Source organism: Nansenia antarctica (genome assembly GCF_963989245.1).
Source record: "Nansenia antarctica genome assembly, chromosome: 1".
NCBI lineage: Eukaryota > Metazoa > Chordata > Actinopteri > Argentiniformes > Microstomatidae > Nansenia > Nansenia antarctica.
In genome coordinates, this window is record NC_137674.1 from 25053259 (window position 1) to 25075430 (window position 22172).

At 46.7% G+C, this 22172-nt stretch overlaps 1 protein-coding gene across 1 annotated transcript in view; it reads right to left on the reverse strand.

The window, feature by feature from the left end:
- The window catches only part of smoc1 (SPARC related modular calcium binding 1), a gene marked incomplete at both ends in the record, with an annotated part of 49261 nt that overhangs the window by 14514 nt on the left and 12575 nt on the right, over positions 1 to 22172 (reverse strand). The window contains 10 exons of the mRNA XM_080543121.1: positions 863 to 945; positions 3509 to 3701; positions 9090 to 9167; positions 10177 to 10266; positions 13081 to 13128; positions 14700 to 14753; positions 16752 to 16851; positions 17334 to 17446; positions 19656 to 19739; positions 20604 to 20769. Coding sequence (XP_080399247.1) covers positions 863 to 945; positions 3509 to 3701; positions 9090 to 9167; positions 10177 to 10266; positions 13081 to 13128; positions 14700 to 14753; positions 16752 to 16851; positions 17334 to 17446; positions 19656 to 19739; positions 20604 to 20769 — 1009 coding nt within the window. The remainder of the gene's footprint in view (positions 1 to 862; positions 946 to 3508; positions 3702 to 9089; positions 9168 to 10176; positions 10267 to 13080; positions 13129 to 14699; positions 14754 to 16751; positions 16852 to 17333; positions 17447 to 19655; positions 19740 to 20603; positions 20770 to 22172) is intronic.

Genomic DNA, 22172 nt, shown 5'->3' on the forward strand with positions numbered 1-22172 from the left:
ATATTGGAAAAACAGGGAAGTGCCGTGTCCCTTGTTGTATGAATAGATCCCAGTCTAAAAAACGATTGAACTGTCATTCTACCGCTGTAGTACACTGGTACTCTGGTGCAGGGGAATTTCTGGTTTGGACCCGGAAATTGCTAAACGTCACGTTTGACGTCAGACTTAACAACCGAATAGCCTATAGCCTTTCTCCATCTCGTAGTCGTAGAACGTAATGTGGCACTGACTCTAGGTAAGATCAGACCAGCAGGCCCTGCAAGTTAACCGACTGCCCTTTTCAACATTTCGCCTTGATGTGACTCTGATAAAGTGCAGTACGTTGTTGTGGTGGTTCAAAACATCCCACTACAGTACATAAAAATAACTCCACTCAGCCCCCCATGGTCACCGACACCCTCACCGGCCCCCCTGCAGGCCGCGCTGCACCCCTGCAACACTCACACCTACCATAAAACATACCCACACATCTGCTGCACAGTCAGAAGCCATGCTTGACTCTGTAAACTCACCAGATGGGGAATTAAATAAGGGTTACAATGCAACTTTAAATGATGGGGAAACAGAGGGGCAACAAAAATAAGTGAGCAGTAACAAGGGCAAGAGGCATATGAACTGGGTTACGACCTCGGGTTTCAGAAGGAGAGGCTGTGATCTTGCCTCTCTAAAGGTCTACTTTCGGCAGCCCCCTAAAGAGCAGAAGGTTTGGTCGGCAAACCTCACGGCCAAATGCACATTATTGAAATGACTTAGCAGGACATTTTAAGTATCTATCATTTCTATAACATCCGACTGGCTTCTGTGTTTAATCGTTCGTAGGGGGTTGGCGGCCTCACGGTGTTGGTCTACTGTCTCCCCTCACCTGTCAGATCTCTGCCCTGGAAAGGATCCTCCACGTCGGAGACCCGCGAGCGAGCAGCACTGTCACACTCTGGGGTCTGGTACCTGTTACAGAGAGAGAGAGAGTAGGGGGGGGGGGCAAGCGTGGGGGGGGGGGGGGGGGGTTGGGGGTGGAGAGAGGGAAAAGAATGAGAGAGAAAAGATGACAAGAGAGCATGATTCTGTGAAGGAAAAAAAAGCGGGAAAACTAGTTGGAGTACTGTTCCTTGTGCTGCCAGGGTGGATTATACAACCGTTGACTAGAGACCTCCAGGCACAAGCAAGGAGTCTCTGGTAATAAGGCGGGAGACAAAACATTGCCTAAATGCGATGAAACGTACAACACACATCACTGACAGAGTACAACATTCCAGATGAACAAAAACTCCCTTTGCTGTCATAACGTAGCAGAACCTCAGAAAACAACCGGAGCTGCCAAGAGTCTCAAAACCAGGAATGTGAATTAGCAATGCTAGCAGGACGAGAGGGGGCGCAGGACAGTACACTTTGAAGGCGTTTGGGTCCAGTCCATCGGGAACCGACTGGGTTCTTGTCCAGTAGTGATTATCCTCCTCCTCCGTAGAACTGTGAATGTCAATCTGACAGACAGTGGTAGTAGTGTACTAGAACGTATCACATATTAGTAGAACGTATCAACGTGTCATTAGTAATCAAGAACGAAAAAAAACAGTGTTGAGCGAATGTGAATGGCTTTGGACAGTCTGTCTCACTCCTGGCCTTCGTACTATCAGTGTTTCATGAATGGAAAAATGTGTTAGGAAGCATGTGTGTCTCATTTGCTCTTTTGTTGTTTGTGGATTTTTCGTTCAAAATCAGAATGGACAGTGTGGACAGTGTTCCAAGATGGAGTACTTGAAGCATGGCTTGTGCATATTATGTAGATAGAGTGGGTCAGTGAGAATAACCCATCCCGATAATCTACCCAATGTCTCCCAGACAGCAGAGGGGTTTGTAGTTCCACAGCTTAATATCTCGTAGAATCATAAGGTTCTATCTCCGTTTAGGGTAGTTCAGAGATATTGAGTGTCAAAGTTTTTACATTCCATTATGTTTTGTGAGATGGAACCTTTGTATTTTATGAATTACTAACCCAAAAATGTCAACATTAAAAAAAAATAACACCACACAGGCATTAATAAACACCTAATGGATCAGATTATGTAAAAAACTACATTTTGACAAAAATGGAGATAGAACCTTATAATACTAACGTCACAAATTCTGCTACATGTCCATACTGAGATAAAATGGGAATACACCAGCTCATTCATCAAGGGGGGGTGAGCTGCCAGGAAAGAGCGCTTATAGCACATACTGTACTGTAAACCTAACTCTGGAGTGAGAATAATGATGTTTCATCTGAAAGAAAACACATCATCTATTGGCCCCTTGTATGTTTACAGTCCCTTAGACATCCCCACCTCTTTGTCTTTTTCTTGAGTAAATGTACTGGATTGTACTGGATTGTAATATTCTTCATGTTCTAAAAACAAATGATAAAAACCTTTAAACAATTTGAAAGAAGTTCATACTGCATCTATGTTTTGAAAACATTTGATCAGAAAAAAAAGAAGAAGAATGGCCTCTCATTCACCCATTCACACACCAATGGCGGCAAGATACCATGCAAGGCGCCGGCCCGCTCACTGGGAGCAATTTTTGGGTGTTCAGTGTCTTGCCCAAGGACACTTCGACATGTGGCGAGCCAGGGCTCGAACCGCCGATCTGCCAACCTTGCGATCATTAGACAGCAGCTCTACCTCCTGCGCCACAGCCGCCCCAGAGGTGGGGATTTCCTTGCAGCTGGAAGGATCGTGATTTCTTTCCCAAAAGCTTCAAAGCTTGAAGACCGCTTGATCACAAGCGATTGTAGAAGAGGAAGGAAAGGCGATAAGAGGATCTTAGGTCATGTTCTCACATGAAAGTCTGAATCAGGACCCGGAGCAAGTGGATGAGATTGCAACATTGCTGCATAAATTATTTCTCTGATTTGCGTTCTCACAGCCCTTTATGTAAACGACGATTTTATGTAAACGACGATTACATAAGTAATCGAAGCAACAGACGTGGTAGTTGATTGGTCAGAAAATTTGGAAATTGCCCCTTCGTCCTGCTCTTATCCAGATCAACACGCATGCGCTGTTGTTTTCCTATGGACAGCCTCGATGCGTCGTTTCTAATCGGAGCGAAACCACCCTTTTCAAGCGGAGCATGCGTCGGTTGTTTGCTCCGGGAGCGACTTCGAATGCACGTTCTCACAGCTCCAAGCGACGCAGAGCAAAGCGGATTTTATCCAAAACTCCAAGATTCCAAGTGAAGCAAATGTTCTAGTGAGAACACACCCTTAGGTGTTACAAGGCTTTTGGGAACCTCAACAATAAAAAAACCTACGGTGAACTCGGGAACATGGGATGACGATGTTGTGACCAATCAACAGTCTGCAGCGTTACACACAGCCTGGCAAAAAAGTACCTTTCGCTACCCCTTCCGAAGCGTAGCTAAAACGGCCCGGCTCGGTTGGCAATGGAGAAAGTGGAAAACAAACCGGGCCGGCCCGGGTCGGGTCGGCCCGGTAGTGGAAAAGTGCCATGACTGACTGTGACCTTACCTGGTGGAGGTGCCAGGGATGGGTCGGCCCGTGTCCACCAGCACACACCAGCAGTACCCTGTGGACTGGTGGCACTGGACCGGTTTGTAGAGCCCCCCGGGCCCGCAGTCTGGGATGAAGATGGCCTCGCGGGGGTTCTGCCGGGCTTCGTCCAGGGCACTCTGTCTCTCCTGGTCACAAGAGGGAACTTTCTCTAAAACCATGAGAAACACACTCAATACACAGACAAAACAAAGAGGGGAATATAAAACAGAAACTCATTATAGATGAGACACAATACTACATACACATGTCATAAGCCACACACAGGCTCACGGTACTGTACTGTTTGATCATGATGGATAGACACAAGCTACGTAGATGTAAACTCCAGTATATCACTGGTAGATCACGGTCACACAGAGAATCACACCCTATATGGACGTACGGTACACAAAGCAGCACGGACACTGTCGAACTCTCTAATGGCCTCTCTTATACCTTTTCCCTTCTCCTCAGGGTTCTCTAGACGATTCCTTACGAGCTTTTTCATATCTTGTCTACTGAACGGCAGCGGGCAGCGCGCGGCACTTGAGAGATGTTCATTTAACACCTCATCCCACCACGCTGTATTTATATTCTCATCCATTTAGTCCGTCGCTCGCCCCTTAGCCCCTTAGCACCCCGCTAGGAGCCAAGTACAACAGGACCACATGTGGAAGCTAATCCTGTGTGCAGCGGGGCTCTGAAGTGGCCATGGCCTGCCTGTCTGCCTGCCTGCCTGCCTGCCTGTCTGTCTGCCTGCCTGCCTGCCTGTCTGCCTGCCTGTCTGTCTGTCTGTCTGTCTGCCTGCCTGTGTCCCTTTTACCACCCATGATCCATTTCTCTGTTTCAATCAAGTGTGTTTATGAAGCATTACGCTACAACAACAACTAACAGCTCCACACTGGCAGGGCTCTGTCCTATCTGTCTGTCTGCCTGTCTGCCTGTCTGTCTGTCTGTCTGCCTGTCTGTCTATCTGTCTGCCTGCCTGTCTGTCTGTCTGTCTGTCTGTGTCTGCCTGCCTGTGTCTGTCTGTCTGTGTCTGTCTGTCTGCCTGTCTGTCTGTGTGTGTGTCTGCCTGCCTGCCTGCCTGTCTGTCTGTCTGTCTGTCTGTGTCTGTCTGCCTGTGCCTGTCTGTCTGCCTGTCTGTCTGTCTGCCTGCCTGTCTGTCTGTCTGTCTGTCTGTCTGTGTCTGTCTGCCTGTCTGCCAGCCTGCCTGTCTGCCTGCCTGCATGTCTGTGTCTGTCTGTCTGTCTCCCTGTCTGCCTGCCTGTCTGTGTCTGCCTGTCTGTGTATTTCTGTCTGTCTGTGTCTGCCTGCCTGTCTGCCTGCCTGCCTGTCTGTCTGTCTGTCTGCCTGTCTGTCTGCCTGTCTGCCTGTCTGTGTCTGTCTGTCTGCACCATGATGTCCCCATATTAGTAGAGGCATGAGAGCGACAGGAAGTCTGTCACGTGAGACAGGAAGTCTGTCACGTGAGACAGGAAGTCTGTCACGTGAGACCGCAGCTTACCTGGTTTCAATGACACAAACACAACGAATAAATCAAAGTGTAATCTGACCTGTCAGCACAGCGCCTCACTGTACTGGTGTGTTACCTGTGTTATGTCTATTAGGATTTCACGTCTACAGGGGGGGGGGTAACTTAAAGGTGGTAGAGGCCTACAGGGGGCGGAGCCAAGCCGTGATCCATGTTAGGGGAAAGGGCAAGAAGCCGCAGGGCCGTGATCCATGTTAGGGGAAAGGGCAAGAAGCCGCAGGGCCTGATTGACTGAACTCGGTAAACAAAATACTACATGATCCACAACCCTCAGGTCTTTGAAACAAAATACAAGTGTTTTCCTTTTTGTCCTCCCCGTAACGTTAATAGTGATGGAGTTGACAGTGCTGGCATGCTCGACTCTGGCCCTAGGGCCTTGTAAGTGGGACCTGGTGAGGGGGGGGGGGGGGGGGGCTGGTGGGGGGTGGGGGGGCGCGTTTCCTGAGCAGGGCTGCTGCCATCCCGGGCCGAGGCCTGTCTGTCCGTGTCCGTGCACTCTAGCCCTTTTTTTCCACAGAAGGCTCACGCTCAAGTGTTCGTAGCACTGCGCGGCTCCCCCGGTTCTAGCCAAGGTTCCTTCACATCCAAATTATTTAGCACTGTTTATTATACAGAGGGTATACTGGCGCCAGGCTCTGTGATTCCCAAAAGAAAATTGTTTTTTATACATATAAATGGAAAAAGGGCTGGATGGATGTTTGAGCTTTTTTTTAATCCTCTCAGTTTTTTTCGGTGTGTGTATGTGAAATTCAGTCTACTCACTCCTCCTCCTCTCTGCCCCTCTTGCATATCTTAATTTCCTGCTTTATTTATTTATTTTTTTGTTTTTGTTTTATTCACTTTGCTCCGTCCATTTCAGCTGCCAATGTTGCGAATGATGAGAAAGTCAAAGCCTTATGTAAACAGATAAACACAACCGTCCTAAAAATAAGCATCAAAGACAAGGAGGGTAGACCTACACGTGGTGCCAATTCACTCTTTCACTCCGAAATGAAAGTATAAATCTATAAGAGGTATGTGTCAGTCTTTCTAATGAGACTTGTCCCCCTGTTGTTCCCAAGTCTGGTCTCTGGCCCCTCATCTGCCCAGGTTCAGGCCAACGAAAACAGTCCCAAACTTCAGAGTGGTCGTTCTTGAGAGTTTGCTGTAAACACAATGTTCTGCACTCTCCCCTCCCTCTGTCTCTCTGTCTCTCTCTTTCTTTCTCCCTCTGAGACACTAACAGTACTGTAGCCAGCAGACCCCCCCGCCCCCCTTTCCCCCCCCCCCCATCCCCCCCCACCCCCCGCCTCTCTCCGTTCCTCTCCACTCCTCTCCAATAGCTTTCAGCTGTGGGGTAATCACTGCAATATTGTCTGTATGCATTCTGTGCAGTTACAAATGGTCGGAAATGCGAGTGGTAGAGGAACAGGGGAGGCAGGACTGTGTGTGCTTAGATGACATAATCGGGGCTCAGTCCTTCTTAACACAGTAGTTTTTGTGTGTCGCTGGGAAGTGAGAGGGTATGTTAGGACTAAGGTTTCTGCAGTATGTGTTTCTCTAACACGTTACAAACAATCTCCATGACAGAGCGTTTTCTTCTTCTTGCCACGTTTAGAGCAACAGTGCGTCGTCGAGGTCTGGCACTGGGAACCACGTCTGTTTGAAAAACAGCCTTTACGATATGCCTAAGCAAACACACTTCACTAACACAGTCCCTCCATATCTCTCTAAATCACAATTACTATATCTCCAGAGACGGACAAGCCAATAAATGAATAGCAGGTTTTTTTCGTTTTCGCTCACAGGAGGAGGGTTTGCTTTGTGAGCCACACAGAACCTTCCAGCACTGAGAGATTCTGATCAGGAGAGGGGGGTTGAATAATGTCTGCCTGTACCAACTCTCCACTGTGAGGCTCTCGTCTCCCCAGTTCCAATTTCACCTACTCAGTACCTCAGGACAGTCACAGATGGCTCAGGAATACTAATTGAGCTATCGAGAGCCACTGGACACACTGCCAATCCTGCCTCTCCTCTCAGTCTTTAACCCCCCACGCACCGCCACCCCCTGCCTTAGTCAGAAGTGACGACATCTAACCACCCCCCCCCCTCCTCTGTGTCCCTGTCCTCTGAGGACATCACATGCTAATTAGAAACAGGAAGCCAGTGTTTCCACAGAAGTTCCAAAGAGCTGTCACAGTGAATATCTGTCCGCTGAATACGGTCCTCACTGTTTCCTTGACAGAACACACAAATGGCCCCTGATGGAACATTCTGTCCATCTATGAATAGATCCCAGTCTAAAAAACGATTGAACTGTCATTCTACCGCTGTAGTACACTGGTACTCCGGTGCGGGGGATTCCTGGTTTGGACCTGGAAATTGCTAAACGTCACGTTTGACGTCAGACTTAACAACCAAATACCAGTAAGGGAGCTCCTACAAATCACTCTGGAGAGCGACTGCTTAATTAACTGGTTTATTAACTGGTTTATTAACTGGTTTATTAACTGATCGGGATTCAACATGATTCAGCAAATAGTCTCAATCACTGCTATGTTTAGTCATTCTAAGCTACTACTCCAAGACACCCACGCACACACGCATGATGCACACACACGCACACGCACACGCACACGCGCACACACACACACATCCTACCGACCCCCACAAACCCCTCTTTTTCGACTCTGAGCTGAAGCGTGAAACAAACAGTTCCACAGCGCTGACTTGGCATGTCTGGAGGGCACGGGACATGATGATGGAGAATTTTATGGGAGACACAGAAAGCTAAACAAATTACACCCAGAGAAAGACATTGAGAAACATAATCCCAATAGCCCAGGCTGTCTTCACGTTGAGCATGTTTTACATTTAGCTTAAAGTGGTTAAAGAGTCAAGACCAAAATATTGTGCAACGAAATCTGCTGGAGCAAAAAAGAATTTACAAGTATCTTTTAAAAAAGTGCTCTAGACTCTAGAGTACAGTGTAGAGGACAGTGCATATACATATATATAGCGTGTGTACTGTCTGTAAAGTCAATCATATCTATCTTATTGAAGATCCGATGGTCAAATGCACAGCTTTTCCAGTGTCTCATGTGTCATTAATGTGTCATTGTGTCAGGAAGCTGAACTCTCTCCCCGCCCCCCCCTACTCTGCCCCCCCCCCCTACTCTGCCCCCCCCCCCTACTCTGCCCCCCCCTACTCTGCCCCCCCCCCTACTCTGCCCCCCCCCCTACTCTGCCCCCCACCCTACTCTGCCCCCCCCCCCTACTCTGCCCCCCACCCTACTCTGCCCCCCCCCCCTACTCTGCCCCCCACCCTACTCTGCCCCCCCCCCCTACTCTGCCCCCCACCCTACTCTGCCCCCCACCCTACTCTGCCCCCCACCCTACTCTGCCCCCCCCCCCCTACTCTGCCCCCCACCCTACTCTGCCCCCCCCCCCTACTCTGCCCCCCCCCTACTCTGCCCCCCCCCCCTACTCTGCCCCCCCCCCCCTACTCTGCCCCCCCCCCCTACTCTGCCCCCCCCCTACTCTGCCCCCCCCCTACTCTGCCCCCCCCCCCCCCCCCCTATTCTGCCCCCACTGACTCCGGACTAAGAACAATCTCACTTCATACATACATACATACAAGCATACATACATACATACATACATACATACATACATACATACATACATACATACATACAAGCATACATACATACATACAAGCATACCTGCCACTTGACTCTATTATACTGAGCCAATTACCACTATTGCACTATTGTCATTGTTCATATTGTATCACACCCCTGTACATCAATGTACTGCACATTTCAAATCTTTTATCTAGTATTATTTGTATATATAGTTATTTTTTTATCTTGTCGTATCATATTGTTATTTATTGTTTTTGTTTGCTATGCACCGTGGATGAGAGGGAAACGCAATTTCATCCCTCTGTATGTCTGTATGTACATGTATTGGATTGACAATAAAGCTGACTTTGACTTTTGACTTTTGACTTTTGACTTGCGGCATGTTGGCCTGTATCACCTGGTCTCCGGGTGCTGGAGCTGTTCTGCTTGTTGTTGTAGACCAGCTGCTTGATCCACAGGGTCGGGGCAGTGATCTCTGCAATGGACCAGAATGCATCAGCAGCAGACACTGACATATGATTGGACCAACCGACAGACACTGACATATGACTGGACCAAACCACAGACACTGACATATGATTGGACCAAACCACAGACACTGACATATGATTGGACCAAACCACAGACACTGACATATGTTTGGACCAAACCACAGACACTGACATGATTGGACCAAACCACAGACACTGACATATGATTGGACCAAACCACAGACACTGACATATGATTGGACCAACCAACAGACACTAACAGATGATTGGACCAAACCACAGACACTGACATATGATTGGAACAAACCACAGACACTGACATATGATTGGACCAAACCACAGACACTGACATGTGATTGGACCACCAAACCACAGACACTGACATATGATTGGACCAAACCACAGACACTGACATATGATTGGACTAAACCACAGACACTGACATATGATTGGACCAAACCACAGACACTGACATATGATTGGACTAAACCACAGACACTGACATATGATTGGACCAAACATGTACTTGATGTACGCAGTACGCACATACATGGTTTCAAATGATAGATGAACAGTGGGGGGAAGGTTTGAGACTTAAAGGCCCACGCCGGCCAGTTTTGCTTCCTGACTTTTCTTGAAAGTAAAGAACAGATGCACCGAGTTATGACGTTAGTCATTCTGGGAGCTATTAGGGGGAAGTAGCGCCAGATATATAGCTCGGAGCAATTCTCAATAAAAATGTGTCGAAAGGATGTTTGACTCAGTCACAAAAAAAAACGGTGAAAGGGGTTGGGAGGGTTATATTTGACTCTGGACGCTAACTTTACAAACACACTCGGCGCATGACACTCTGGAGCTCGAAATACCCCTACGTCACGGCCCTTGGAAAATCGTTTTAGGAGGAGTTAAGAAAATAGAATGTAGCGCCCAAAATACACATAACTTTGGCCTAAATGGCAACGTCTACTGTACGAAAGAGAAAGAGAGACTTACCATCCCCATCTGGGAGGACGTGAGTCTCCATGGTGGGCGTGGGCTTGGAGCCATCATCTGGGTTCAGAGTGAGAAAGAAACGGAAAGAGACTACCATTATTGAGGTTAATACAATCTACTCTCCAGAACTGTTGAATGGTTGGGATTTGCACATGGCCCGGCCAAGAGCACAGAAAAGAAAGGATAGATAGATAGAGAGAGAGATAGATAGAGAGACAGATAGAGAGATAGATAGATAGAGTGGTAGATAGAGATAGATAGATAGATAGATAGATAGATAGAGGAGGAGATCTCCCACTAACTTCCACATCCATCCATTCTCACTGTCATTTTCTGATATACACACACACGCACAAGCGTGCACACGTTCACACACACATACACACACAGACGCACACACACACTCATATAGACACCCCTATCACCTCTCCCCGTGCACCCGTACACTGTGCAGCCCGCATAAGGCCGTTGTAGGTGGAGAATACCTCCACAACACCAAAGGGGGGCAGAGAGAGGCCCACCCACCACGGGAACCATAACACACAGTGCACAGGGAACAGAAAAGCTCCAATTCTTACCCTGCGTATTGTGTGTATTGTGCATTAATGTGTGCGCAAGTATGGAGTGCAATAGTGTCACTTGGGGATCATACAGAATGGGTGACACACACGCACATGCACGCACGCACACACACACACACACACGCACGCACGCACGCACGCACACACACACACACACACACACACACACACACACACACACACACACACAGGAAATCTAATGATCTAATGATCTTTACAAATTATTAAATCAAAGGGAATGGAATATGATCACATATTACTGTACTACAAAAAACATGATGTTAATGGTTAATATCCACACTGACCTCGGGGGCTTTCCTGGCTGTAATACTGACTGTTAGATGAGTAGATTTGGAGCGGAGTTGATTTGAGTGGATTTGAGGACTCTCAGTCCCAGCCCTGGTTGAGTGAACAAGCAGCAGCAGACCTACGATACTTACCAAGTGTGGGGGGCGTTACACCCTGTCCTGTCTCCCATGGGACACCGTCAACCACACGCAAACCACGCAGGCCCTGCTGAGGGGAGGGGCCTTACTAGCACCGTACGTCAGGTGGCACAGGGATGAGGTGGTGGCGTGGCATCATAGGTTAAACTAAAGTAACTGTGGTTATAGAAGTTGAAACAGAGCTGGCTGAAGACAGGAGGCTAAAAGAGTATACACAGGGTTCCCACACCTTCTGAAACATCAAATAAATTCAAGCACCTTTCAAGCACCTTTCAAGACTCAATTCCCTCAAATTGACGGACCCAACACGGCATAGTTTGAGACAGAACTAGTTGACGAGCTAAGTAAAACATTTTTTAATATATATTATTTATTTTTTTAGAGAGAGAGAGAGGGGAATTGTCTACAATGCACCCATGTCTACAATGACCCATGTCTACTTTCAAAAACGTTTAAGACCTTGATTTTTTTTTCTCTCCAATTCACAAACTTTCAAGGATTTCAAGGACCCGTGGGAACCCTGTATATACTGTATACAGTATCTAAATCAACTACAGTCTTGCCTCATGTAATGACATTTATTTTGTCACCTGAAGGCCATCTGTGAGATAAGGACGGGGAACCTTTACTGAGCATGACTAAAGCACGGCCTGCTGGGTAGTAGAGTGGAGGTCTGGACAGAGCGGGGGCAGTGTCACTCTGTACCCACGTCAAAGTGACACACACACACACACATCTATTTAACAAGAGACTCAAACACAGAGGTGTCACTGCTACTATGTGAGAGAGACTGGGGGGCACCCCAAGTCCAAGTGTAACACAATCCCTTCCCCTCCCCTCCCCTCCAGTTCTGTTACCCACTACCCACACTCACACTCTTGTATACTTGTATACTGTAAACACTACCCCTGGGGCTAGCAAATGGTGACGTTAGAATTATAAAGTTCTATCTCCATTTTTGGTCAAAATGTAGTTTTTTACATAATCTGATCCATTAAGTGTTTATTAATGCCTGTGTGGTGTTATTTCTTAAATGTTGAAATTTTTCAGATGAAGGTTCCATCTCACAGAACATAATGGAATGTAAAAACTTTGACGCTCAATATCTCTGAACTACCCTAGACGGAGATAGAACCTTATCATTCTAAACTGAGATAGAACCTTATCGTTCTAAGGGCTTTCCAACAGTCTGAGAAGCTCCCCTTCTTCTCTAGTTGTAGAGAATGTATATACAGTATGTCAGGTCTGAGGAGATCTCAGGGACAGGGGCTGGGGCTGGGGCTGGGGCTGGGGCTGGGGCTGGGGCTGGGGCTGGGGCTGGGGCAGGGAGAGGCCGTATGTCTGTAGTGAGGTCCTGGGGCCAGGCGTTTGCCTCCAAGCCTTTGATGTGAGCAGACAGAGGTAAGGCATCTCTTATTCAAACAGTGCATATTTGGTGGAGAGGGCTGGCAGCTATACAATTGTTCTTAACACTTAAAAACTTATAAACATCAACTAGCTAATAACTTTCCATTGTTTATGGTCCCAGAAAGCCTGGCACCTATTCTAGAAAATCTCTCAGGTATTACAAATTCAGTAAAGCTCTGCTGGAAGGTTATAGTCAGTGGCTTGTGTCAGGCAGCATACTAAAACCGGACACAATATAGCTATCATATAATGGAATTATACCAGTGAGAATACTATTAGCAGAATGACAAAGCTTCGCCTTGGTTGAAACTAAAAGTACAAAGAAATCAGGAGAGAGGAGGAGAAAGTTGATTGCTCTACACAAATATGGACTTTGCACAGAGAGAGAGCAGTCTGGCAGGTCAAAAGAGATAGATGTTTCACTCTGCCAGTCACACACACGCCACACACGCCAGCAGATCTCAACTCACCTTTTCTCCCAGAGCTAGGAGGGCCGGGCGGTTTATCAGTGACTGAACCTTTAAAGAGAGAGCACAGCGTTTATGCAACATCTACAACACTGCAGGGGAGGGACGGAGACAGGGGTTAGTTCAACTCAGACAAGATTCAAACATAACACCTTCCAGCCCAGAGCCATATGCAGATACTATTCGGTTGTTAAGTCTGACGTCAATCGTGACGTTTAGCAATTTCCGGGTCCAAACCAGAAATTACCCGCACCAGAGTACCAGTGTACTACAGCGGTAGAATGACAGTTCAATCGTTTTTTAGACTGGGATCTATTCATACAACAAGGGACACCGTTTTTCCCATATTTGTCAGTGTCTTTGAGCCTCGGAAAAGCGCTATACAAATATAATGAATTATTATTATTACTGAGGCATTTCGAAGAGAGCGCCTCAGCCAACTTTGGACCCGGAAACACGTCACGACTTAACAACCGAATACAACTCCCAATAACAAACTGATGAGATATTTTAACAAATGTGACGTCAGCTTGTGAAAGGGGGAACAAAGTCGGCAACCAAACAAAATTATTCAGAAAAATTTAAATAAATGTAAATGTTGTTGAAAACCAATGGCACACACTCGCTAGTGAAGTCAAAATATTGCAATGTAATGGATTCAGTGAGTAATCCCCATTACTACTACCGAGTTATCTATAACACTACCTTTACATTGTTAGCAAAAGCCAGAATCCATTACATTGCAATACTTGGGCTTGACTAGCGAGTGTGTCATTGCTTGTCAACAATGTTGAAATTGATTTATATTTTTCAGAATGAAAATCTGAACAGTGTGGCCTGGGGTGGACCAGTGGTCTAGCACCGAGGTCTACAGTGCAGACATATGCCCATGTCGGCATGGTTATATACCCTGCTGACATACCCTTTCTCCTTACTTTCCTGTCTGTCCTCACTATAGCTGTCCAATAAAATGAAAAATACGAGTGGGACTGCCTGAAAAAAAAGTCTGAACAGTTGCTGACTTCCCCCTTTCACCAGCTGCTGTCACAAATGCATACAAGTTCTCTCACTTATCTCAAACTCATATGATTGGACCAAACATGTCTTGTATGTATATCCCCAAACAAACATTAATGAGACTAGTAGATTCACACAGAACAACAACATTTCTACTATCAATAATAAAACCACACATCAGCTAACTAAAGGCAATCCCTCTAATAAAGGATGTTGGTTTTTCAAACTGCAGTGAGCCGATGGTCCAACACAGTGCTACTCATCTGGTTGCCATTACTGTTACTGGTAGTATACAGCTCTGCCCCAAACATAAGTCACATTGAGTAACAACATCAATGAGCAGAACTGAGAGTCCTGTAGCCCCCGCTGCCGGGGGTCCCGTGGTTCAGCGTGAGGCAGGAGGGGAGGACGCTGGACCCTCCAGTTTGTTCCTACATGTCACACTGAGTATCATTCTGGCTTCATGTGCATGCAGCATAGACAAGACGGGTGCATGCACGGGGGGTTCTGAGGGGAATTAATCCAAATAGACACTCAGACCAATTAGAATAGGGGAGGGAGAGGAGAGAGAATTTGTAAACGAAGGCGATTGGAATGAAATTTACTACCTGACAATCCACTTGTCCCAGCATGAGATCCCATAAATTCACGGAAGTTTCCTGCAAATGTACGCAAGATGATTGATTTGTGTTATAGCCAAGACAGGGGGGGGGGGGGCATTTGATCATGAGTGAGTAGAGGAGGCACTGGAGAGATGGTGGGAGTTGAGAGGAGGAGGAGGAGGAGGAAGGGAGAGTCACTTCTATGCAGTCGGTGTGGTTATGTTTCAGCTCAGCAGTGATGGTGGACTAGCTAGCTGACCTTTAGCGCTAATTATGAGATGGTACAGCAGACTAGGACAGCCTCTGGTATATGTGTCTGAGGGAAATCAGACACATATACAGAGAGGGGGGGGGGGGAGGGAGAGGGGGAGAGAGAGAGAGAGAGAGAGAAAAAGAGAGACCTTTGCAAGAAACAATAATGAAAATATCGGACCTTATGCAGGACAAGGAAAACAGGTAGAGATCGTAGGATCTTAGAAGTTGTATCGTATTGTACATTGTATACATTCCGAAAATATAAAAGAATCACAACTTCTTCTTGGCTTTGAACATGGACATACTCCTGTGTTCAATTGTCAGGCTGCTTTTTTGATGTTGATGATGATGTTGATTGCAGGAATGTGAGAGGAAAGATATGTTGCATAAAATATGAAGCAGAAGTTGAAGGAGGCCACACAGGTGATTGGTGAATCAACCCAAAGAGAGAGAGCGAGAGAGAGAGCGAGAGAGAGAGAGAGAGAGAGAGAGAGAGAGAGAGAGAGAGAGAGAGAGAGAGAGAGAGAGAGAGAGAGAGGTTCTGGTCAGCAGCCAGAGGATGCCATGTGACCATTTTCTCCTCATAAATTTGGACCATATGCTCCATTGCCTCTGCAATCCAAATCTGGCAAAGGCTCAGTGTATTATCTTCAGTGGGAAAATGATGGTCATTATCATAAAGTGTTCCCATCCAGTTTCTGTGTGTGTGTGTGTGTGTGTGTGTGTGTGTGTGTGTGTGTGTACGTGTGTGTAAATGTGCGTGTGCGTGTGCTAGCATGTGTGCATATGTGTATGTCTGTGTGTGTGTGTGTGTGTGTGTGTGTGTGTGTGTGTGTGTGTGTGCGTGTGCGTGTGCATGTGCTAGCATGTGTGCATATGTGTGTGTCTGTGTGTGTGTGTGTGTGTGTGTGTGCTAGCATGTGTGCATATGTGTGTGTCTGTGTGTGTGTGTGTGTGTGTGTGTGTGTGTGTGTGTGTGTGTGTGTGTGTGTGTGCGTGTGCGTGTGCCGTGTGCATGTGCGCATATGTGTGTGTGTGTGTGTGTGCGTGTGCGTGTGTGTCTGTGTGTGCGTGTGTGTGTGCTAGCATGTGTGCATATGTGTGTGTCTGTGTGTGTGTGTGTGTAGCCCTCTTTGCTCCCCCCACCTTCCTCTGAAAGCACTTAGGTGAGAGACAGAAAGTGATCTTTGGAGTGAGAGAGAGGGGGGACGCCCCGAAGAGTGTTCATTATCCCTCTCTCATAACCTCACACCTGGCGTATTGTGGGACATATACAGTACAGACGGGCCTACAGTGAGTAGCACTTCATACACTGGGCTTCAGACCTTCTTAACCAGTCGTCTTAACCCACAAACCATAGTTGCTCAGAGCCTGACCCTGCCCACCACAGCATGTCCACCCCTCTCTCACACAGGGTTGCTACAACTTTCAACAAGTCAAATTTAATTTGACCTTTTTTAGACCTCTTTGAATAGAATTGTTGACCTATTTTGTCGTGACACCTTATTATGATAGCTTTTCGTCATCCTCGAGGTGATGAAATTAGGGATTTCACTGCCATACAGACAAAAAAGGAAGCGAATTGGCATTTTTGGGGGTTCCAGCTTGATTAATTTCTGCGTAAATACAGTAGATGTGGTCGGACTGATTTCCTTGCAGGATCTCGTTTTTAAGACCTAGCACCTCGTTCTTAGACCGAATAACTTGAATTTGGGACCTTTTTAGGCCTTATAAATTGGATTGCTGGATTTTAGACTTTAAGGCTTTTTAAGACCAGCGCGGGAACCCTGCTCACAGTACCTGAACAGACAGGGGTCCTGTTGTGCACTGAGGAGCCGCTCACGGGCTTGCCGTCGGTGGTCACGCACCAGCAGTAGCCGGTCAGAGTGTGACACTGCACCTGTGGAAGCAGCGGAGACAGGGAGAGGTCAAAGGTCAGCTTTATTGTCAATCCAATATATGTACAGACATACAGAGGGCTGAAATTGCGTTTCCCTCTCATCCACGGTGCATAGCAAACAAAAACAATAAGTAACAATATGATACGACAAGATAAAAAAATAACTAGATATACAAAAATACTAGATAAAATATTTGAAATGTGCGGTACAATGTACAGGGGTGGAATACAATATGAACAATGACAATAGTGCAATAGTGGTAATTGGCTCAGTATAATACAGTAAAGTGGCTAAAGTACAGGTATGCTTGTATGTATGTATGCATGAAGTGAGATTGTTCTTAGTCCGGATTGTTCTTAGTGGGGAAAATGGAGAGAGTTCAATACAGGGGGAAAAAAAGGAGTTTATGAGAGAGATTATTAGATTCATTGGGAGATGAGACAACAAAAAGCTGATGAAGATGTTCCGTGTTCCGACAGACCTGGGCGAAGGTTCCGTCCTCATTGCATTCTGGGATGAAGATGGACTCCTGCGGCCTCTTGGCCTGCTCCAGCGCCTGGCTCCTCTCCACCCGACACTTCGACTGGCCCGCGTCTGCCAACACAACCACAGGCTCTTTTTAAGACTTTTTTTAGACCTCTTTGAAGAATATTTAAGACCTTTTTTAGACCTCTTTGAAGAATAGGATTTTAGACCTATTCGCGACACCATATGATAGCTTTTTGTCATCCTCGAGGTGATGAAATTAGGGATTTACTGCCATACAGACAAAAAAGGAAGCGAATCGGCATTTTTGGGGGGGTTCCAGCTTGATTAATTTCCGTGTAAATAGATGTGGTCGGACTGATTTCCTTGCAGGATCTCTTTTGAAGACCTAGCACCTAGTTTTTAGACCGAATAACTGGAATGTACAACATTTTTAGGCCTTATAAATGCTGGATTTTAGACTTAAACGCTTTTTAAGACCAGCGCGGGAACCCTGACAACACACTCAACACATAGGCCCACAGCAAGCCTGTGATCATAACACATAACACACACTCTCTAGGCACCTACACACATGTGAAACATATGACTTGTACTGTGCAGGAAGATAGAAACTCACCTTAATATCCTAAACAGTCTCATTAGCTTCTACACAGTTTTGTATCCTGAACAACTCAACAAACTCCCCCCCCAAAAAACTAAAAAGATCCCAAGAGTAAGACATTGAACAACTTCCTACTACAACCTGCCACCCCAGACCCCTCAGTAAACACAGATCATTCAACTGTTGTTCGTCCGAAGGGCCCAACATCTTCACACTTCAGAGCAGATGCTTGTCCGTAATGGAGGAACGTTAAACACCTGCTGTGCTGACTGACCCCCTGAGCCTGGTGATGGATGGGATGACAGGGAGCCACATGTAGGGAGAGGTGGGGATGTGAACTGGGGGTCATTTCTTAGTAGACAGTAACAGTGGCAGAGTCATGCAGCCCTGAGCTCCAGCCAGGCCAGAGGCTGGGTGGACAGACAGACACGGAGCACTGACGTCACCATGCAAGATCCACAGACTGGGTCCAGACAGTGGTTAGGGTTATAGTTTTGACAACAACAACAACAACAACAACAACAAAAACAACAAAAACAACACCAACTACTACTATTACTACTACTACTACTACTACTACTACTACTACTACTACTACTACTACTACTACTACTACTACTACTACTACTACTACTACTACTACTACTATTGCTACTACTACTACTACTACTACTACTACTACTACTACTACTACTACTACTACTACTACTACTACTTTATAATACAGTAATAACAAAGCATCTACTGTGAAATTGTGTGCTATGAAGATGCCCTGATGTGAGGTGTGTGTGTGTGTGTGTGTGTGTCTCTCCTGTGTCTCTCCTGTGTGTCTCCTGTGTCTCTCCTGTGTCTCTCCTGTGTCTCTCCTGTGTGTCTCCTGTGTCTTTCCTGTGTGTCTCCTGTGTCTCCTGTGTCTCTCCTGTGTCTCTCCTGTGTGTCTCCTGTGTCTCTCCTGTGTCTCTCCTGTGTCTCTCCTGTGTCTCTCCTGTGTGTCTCCTGTGTCTTTCCTGTGTGTCTCCTGTGTCTCCTGTGTCTCTCCTGTGTCTCTCCTGTGTGTCTCCTGTGTCTCTCCTGTGTCTCTCCTGTGTGTCTCCTGTGTCTCTCATGTGTCTCTCCTGTGTCTCTCCTGTGTGTCTCCTGTGTCTCTCATGTGTCTCTCCTGTGTCTCTCCTGTGTCTCTCTCTCTCTCTCTCTCTACTGTCTCTCTTCCCCCCCCTCTTTCTCTCTCCTCCCTCTCCTGTGTCTCCTGTGTGTCTCTCCTGTGTGTCTCCTGTGTCTCTCCTGTGTCTCTCCTGTGTCCCCCCTGTATCTCTCCTGTGTCTCTCCCGTGACTCCTGGGAGCAGCGATGCAAAATCTATAAAAAAAACGGCTTATCAGCATCAAAATATTTTCATTCTAAAACTGGAATGCGTTCAGATATTTTACCACAAAGGAAAGAGGAGGAAAAACAAAAAACACCAAGCTCCCAACCTTGACTCTAGGCCTATCAATCTTCCCTTTGGTGGAGTGGCTGGCATCCAAAGACTCTGGGAGTGTGCGGTCCTGGTCTGTAAAGACTTACACGCCTACCGAGGGGCGGAAAATGAAAGACACCTTCTGGCTCGGCAGCACCAGTCCTGGGCCCCTCCGGCCCTCAGAATATTGGTTCATTGGGGAGGTTTTCGTGTGTGTGTGTGTGGGGGGGGGGGGGTTGGGACGCCAGGAGGACATACCTTTCAGCTCCAGGTCCTTCCCCTCGGAGGCTGACGTCGGCGCAGGAACTACTGGCGGCTGATCGATCCTCACCCAGTTTTTACCTGAAAGGTAAATGGTAAATGGACTGCACTTATAGCACCTTTTTTGCTGCTCCAAAGCTGCTCCAAAGCGCTTTACCACGGCCTCTCATTCACCCATTCACACACTCATTCAAACACCAATGGCGGCAAGCTGCCATGCAAGGAGCCGGCCCGCTCACTGGGAGCAATTTGGGGTATGGTGGATACTTCGACATGTGGCCAGCCGGGACTCGAACCGCTGATCTGCCAACCATGTGATCATTAGACAGCGACTCTACCTCCTGCGCCACAGCCGCCCCATATATCCACAAACAGCCCTGCTCACTGAGCTGGAGGCCTCGACTCACACACATCCTAAGGTGGTGTGACACAGACTGTGCGTGTGTGTGTGTGTGTGCGTGTGTGTGTGTGTGTGTGTGTGTGTGTGTGTGCGTTTGTGTGTGTGTGAGTGGGTGCGTGTGTGAGTGTGTGTGTGTGTGTGAGTCTGTGTGTGTGAATGTGAGTGTGAGTGTGTGTGTGTGTGTGTGTGTGTGTGTGTGTGTGTGTGTGTGCGTGTGTGTGTGTGAGTGGGTGCGTGTGTGAGTGTGAGTGTGTGTGCGTGTGTGAGTGTGTGTGTGCGTGTGTGAGTGGGTGCGTGTGTGAGTGTGAGTGTGTGTGCGTGTGTGTGTGTGTGTGCGTGTGTGTGTGTGTGTGTGTGTGAGTCTGTGTCTGTGTGTGTGAATGTGAGTGTGAGTGTGTGTGTGTGTGTGTGTGTGTGTGTGTGTGTGTGTGCGTGTGTGAGTGGGTGCGTGTGTGAGTGTGAGTGTGTGTGCGTGTGTGAGTGTGAGTGTGTGTGCGTGTGTGTGTGTGTGTGTGTGCGTGTGTGTGAAAAGGGTTCTGTCTCACCTCTGCACCGGCCCCGGTGTGCTAACGTAAGAGAGCGCTCCTTGCAGCGCGCCCTCTGCAGGTCACAGCCGGTATCGTAGCTCCGCCCATCAGAGCCACATACGGGCTTGCCCTGCGTCCGAGAGCAGATGATCCCACAGTGGGTTTCCCTGTCCCCAATCAACCACTGCAGAGCAGAAACACCACGAGTCAATACACAGGGTTCCTACAAGTTTCAACAAGTCAAATTTAAGACCTTTTTAGACCTTTTTTTAGACCTCTTTGAATCGAATTTTAGACCTATTCACGACACCATATGATAGCTTTTTGTCATCCTCAAGGTGATGAAATTAGGGATTTCACTGCCATACAGACAAAAAAGGAAGCGAATTGGCTTTTTTGGGGGTTTCAGCTTGATTCATTTCCGCGTAAAAAGATGTGGTCGGACTGATTTCCTTGCAGGATCTAATTTTTAAGACCTAGCACCTAATTTTTAGACCGAATAACAGAACTTTGAGTCCTTTTTAGGCCTTGGAAATTGGATTGCTGGATTTTAGCCTTTACAGCTTTTTAAGACCAGCGCGGGAACCCTGATATAGCAGTAAGAATGAAACTCAATTCCACATAAGCCTATTGGTAAGTTTCAATACAATATCAGTCTCACACTCTTGAGATATGATTGGAATACGCAGGGGTTAGCATAGGCTACTTGTCTGTCTTTTCTGACAATTTCATTGGCTCAAAACAAGCACTAGAGTTGCCCTCAATGCCACCCCCACCCCACCCTCAGCCACAACATGTACAACTTTCTACTTGGGGATTTTTGGGGGGTTGAACAGTCATTCTACCGCTGTAGTACACTGGTACTCTGGTGCGGGGAATTTCTGGTTTGGACCCAGAAATTGCTAAACGTCACGTTTGACGTCAGACTTAACAACCGAATTTGAGCTCTCCTCTAGGGGTGGGCATCAATGGTCGACGATCGATAATTGATCGATAAGGATCTTGGTCGATCACAAAATATTTTGCTCGATAATCATTAAAAACTTTTTTTTTTTTTTTTTAAGGACACTAACGTTTTCAGTCATCCTCCTATTTGTGAGTAACTGTTTTTTTTTTACTGCTCCTATGGTGAGTTACTTATTTTCTATATTTTTATTTATAACGTAAAATGTGTTTTTAAGTTAAACAATTTAGGCTACTCACTGCCTAAATTTAAGAGGATTGTTATCTGACTGTAGTGTCTAGTTTGAATGTGAATGAATGAATGTGTGCAATAGCAACACAAATAAAGTGTTTTCCCCAAGGAAAACATGCTTGTTATTTCTTTTTTTAATGGAAAAAAAAGCTTATCAATTAATCGATAATTGATCGTTAATTCTTGCGATTATCGAAAAAGAAATGTTTATCGTTTGCCCAGCCCTACTCTCCTCTCTATCTCCAGAACTGGGGTTTCTCTGCCATGACAATCTTTCTCTTCACAGTCATAATGACCTTTGGCTTTCCCCTACCGTCTCATAAGTCTCAGGGAATTCAGAAAGGAATGATTCTGGCCAAGCTGGGTATCAGAGGAGAGGGAAAAGAGAGAGA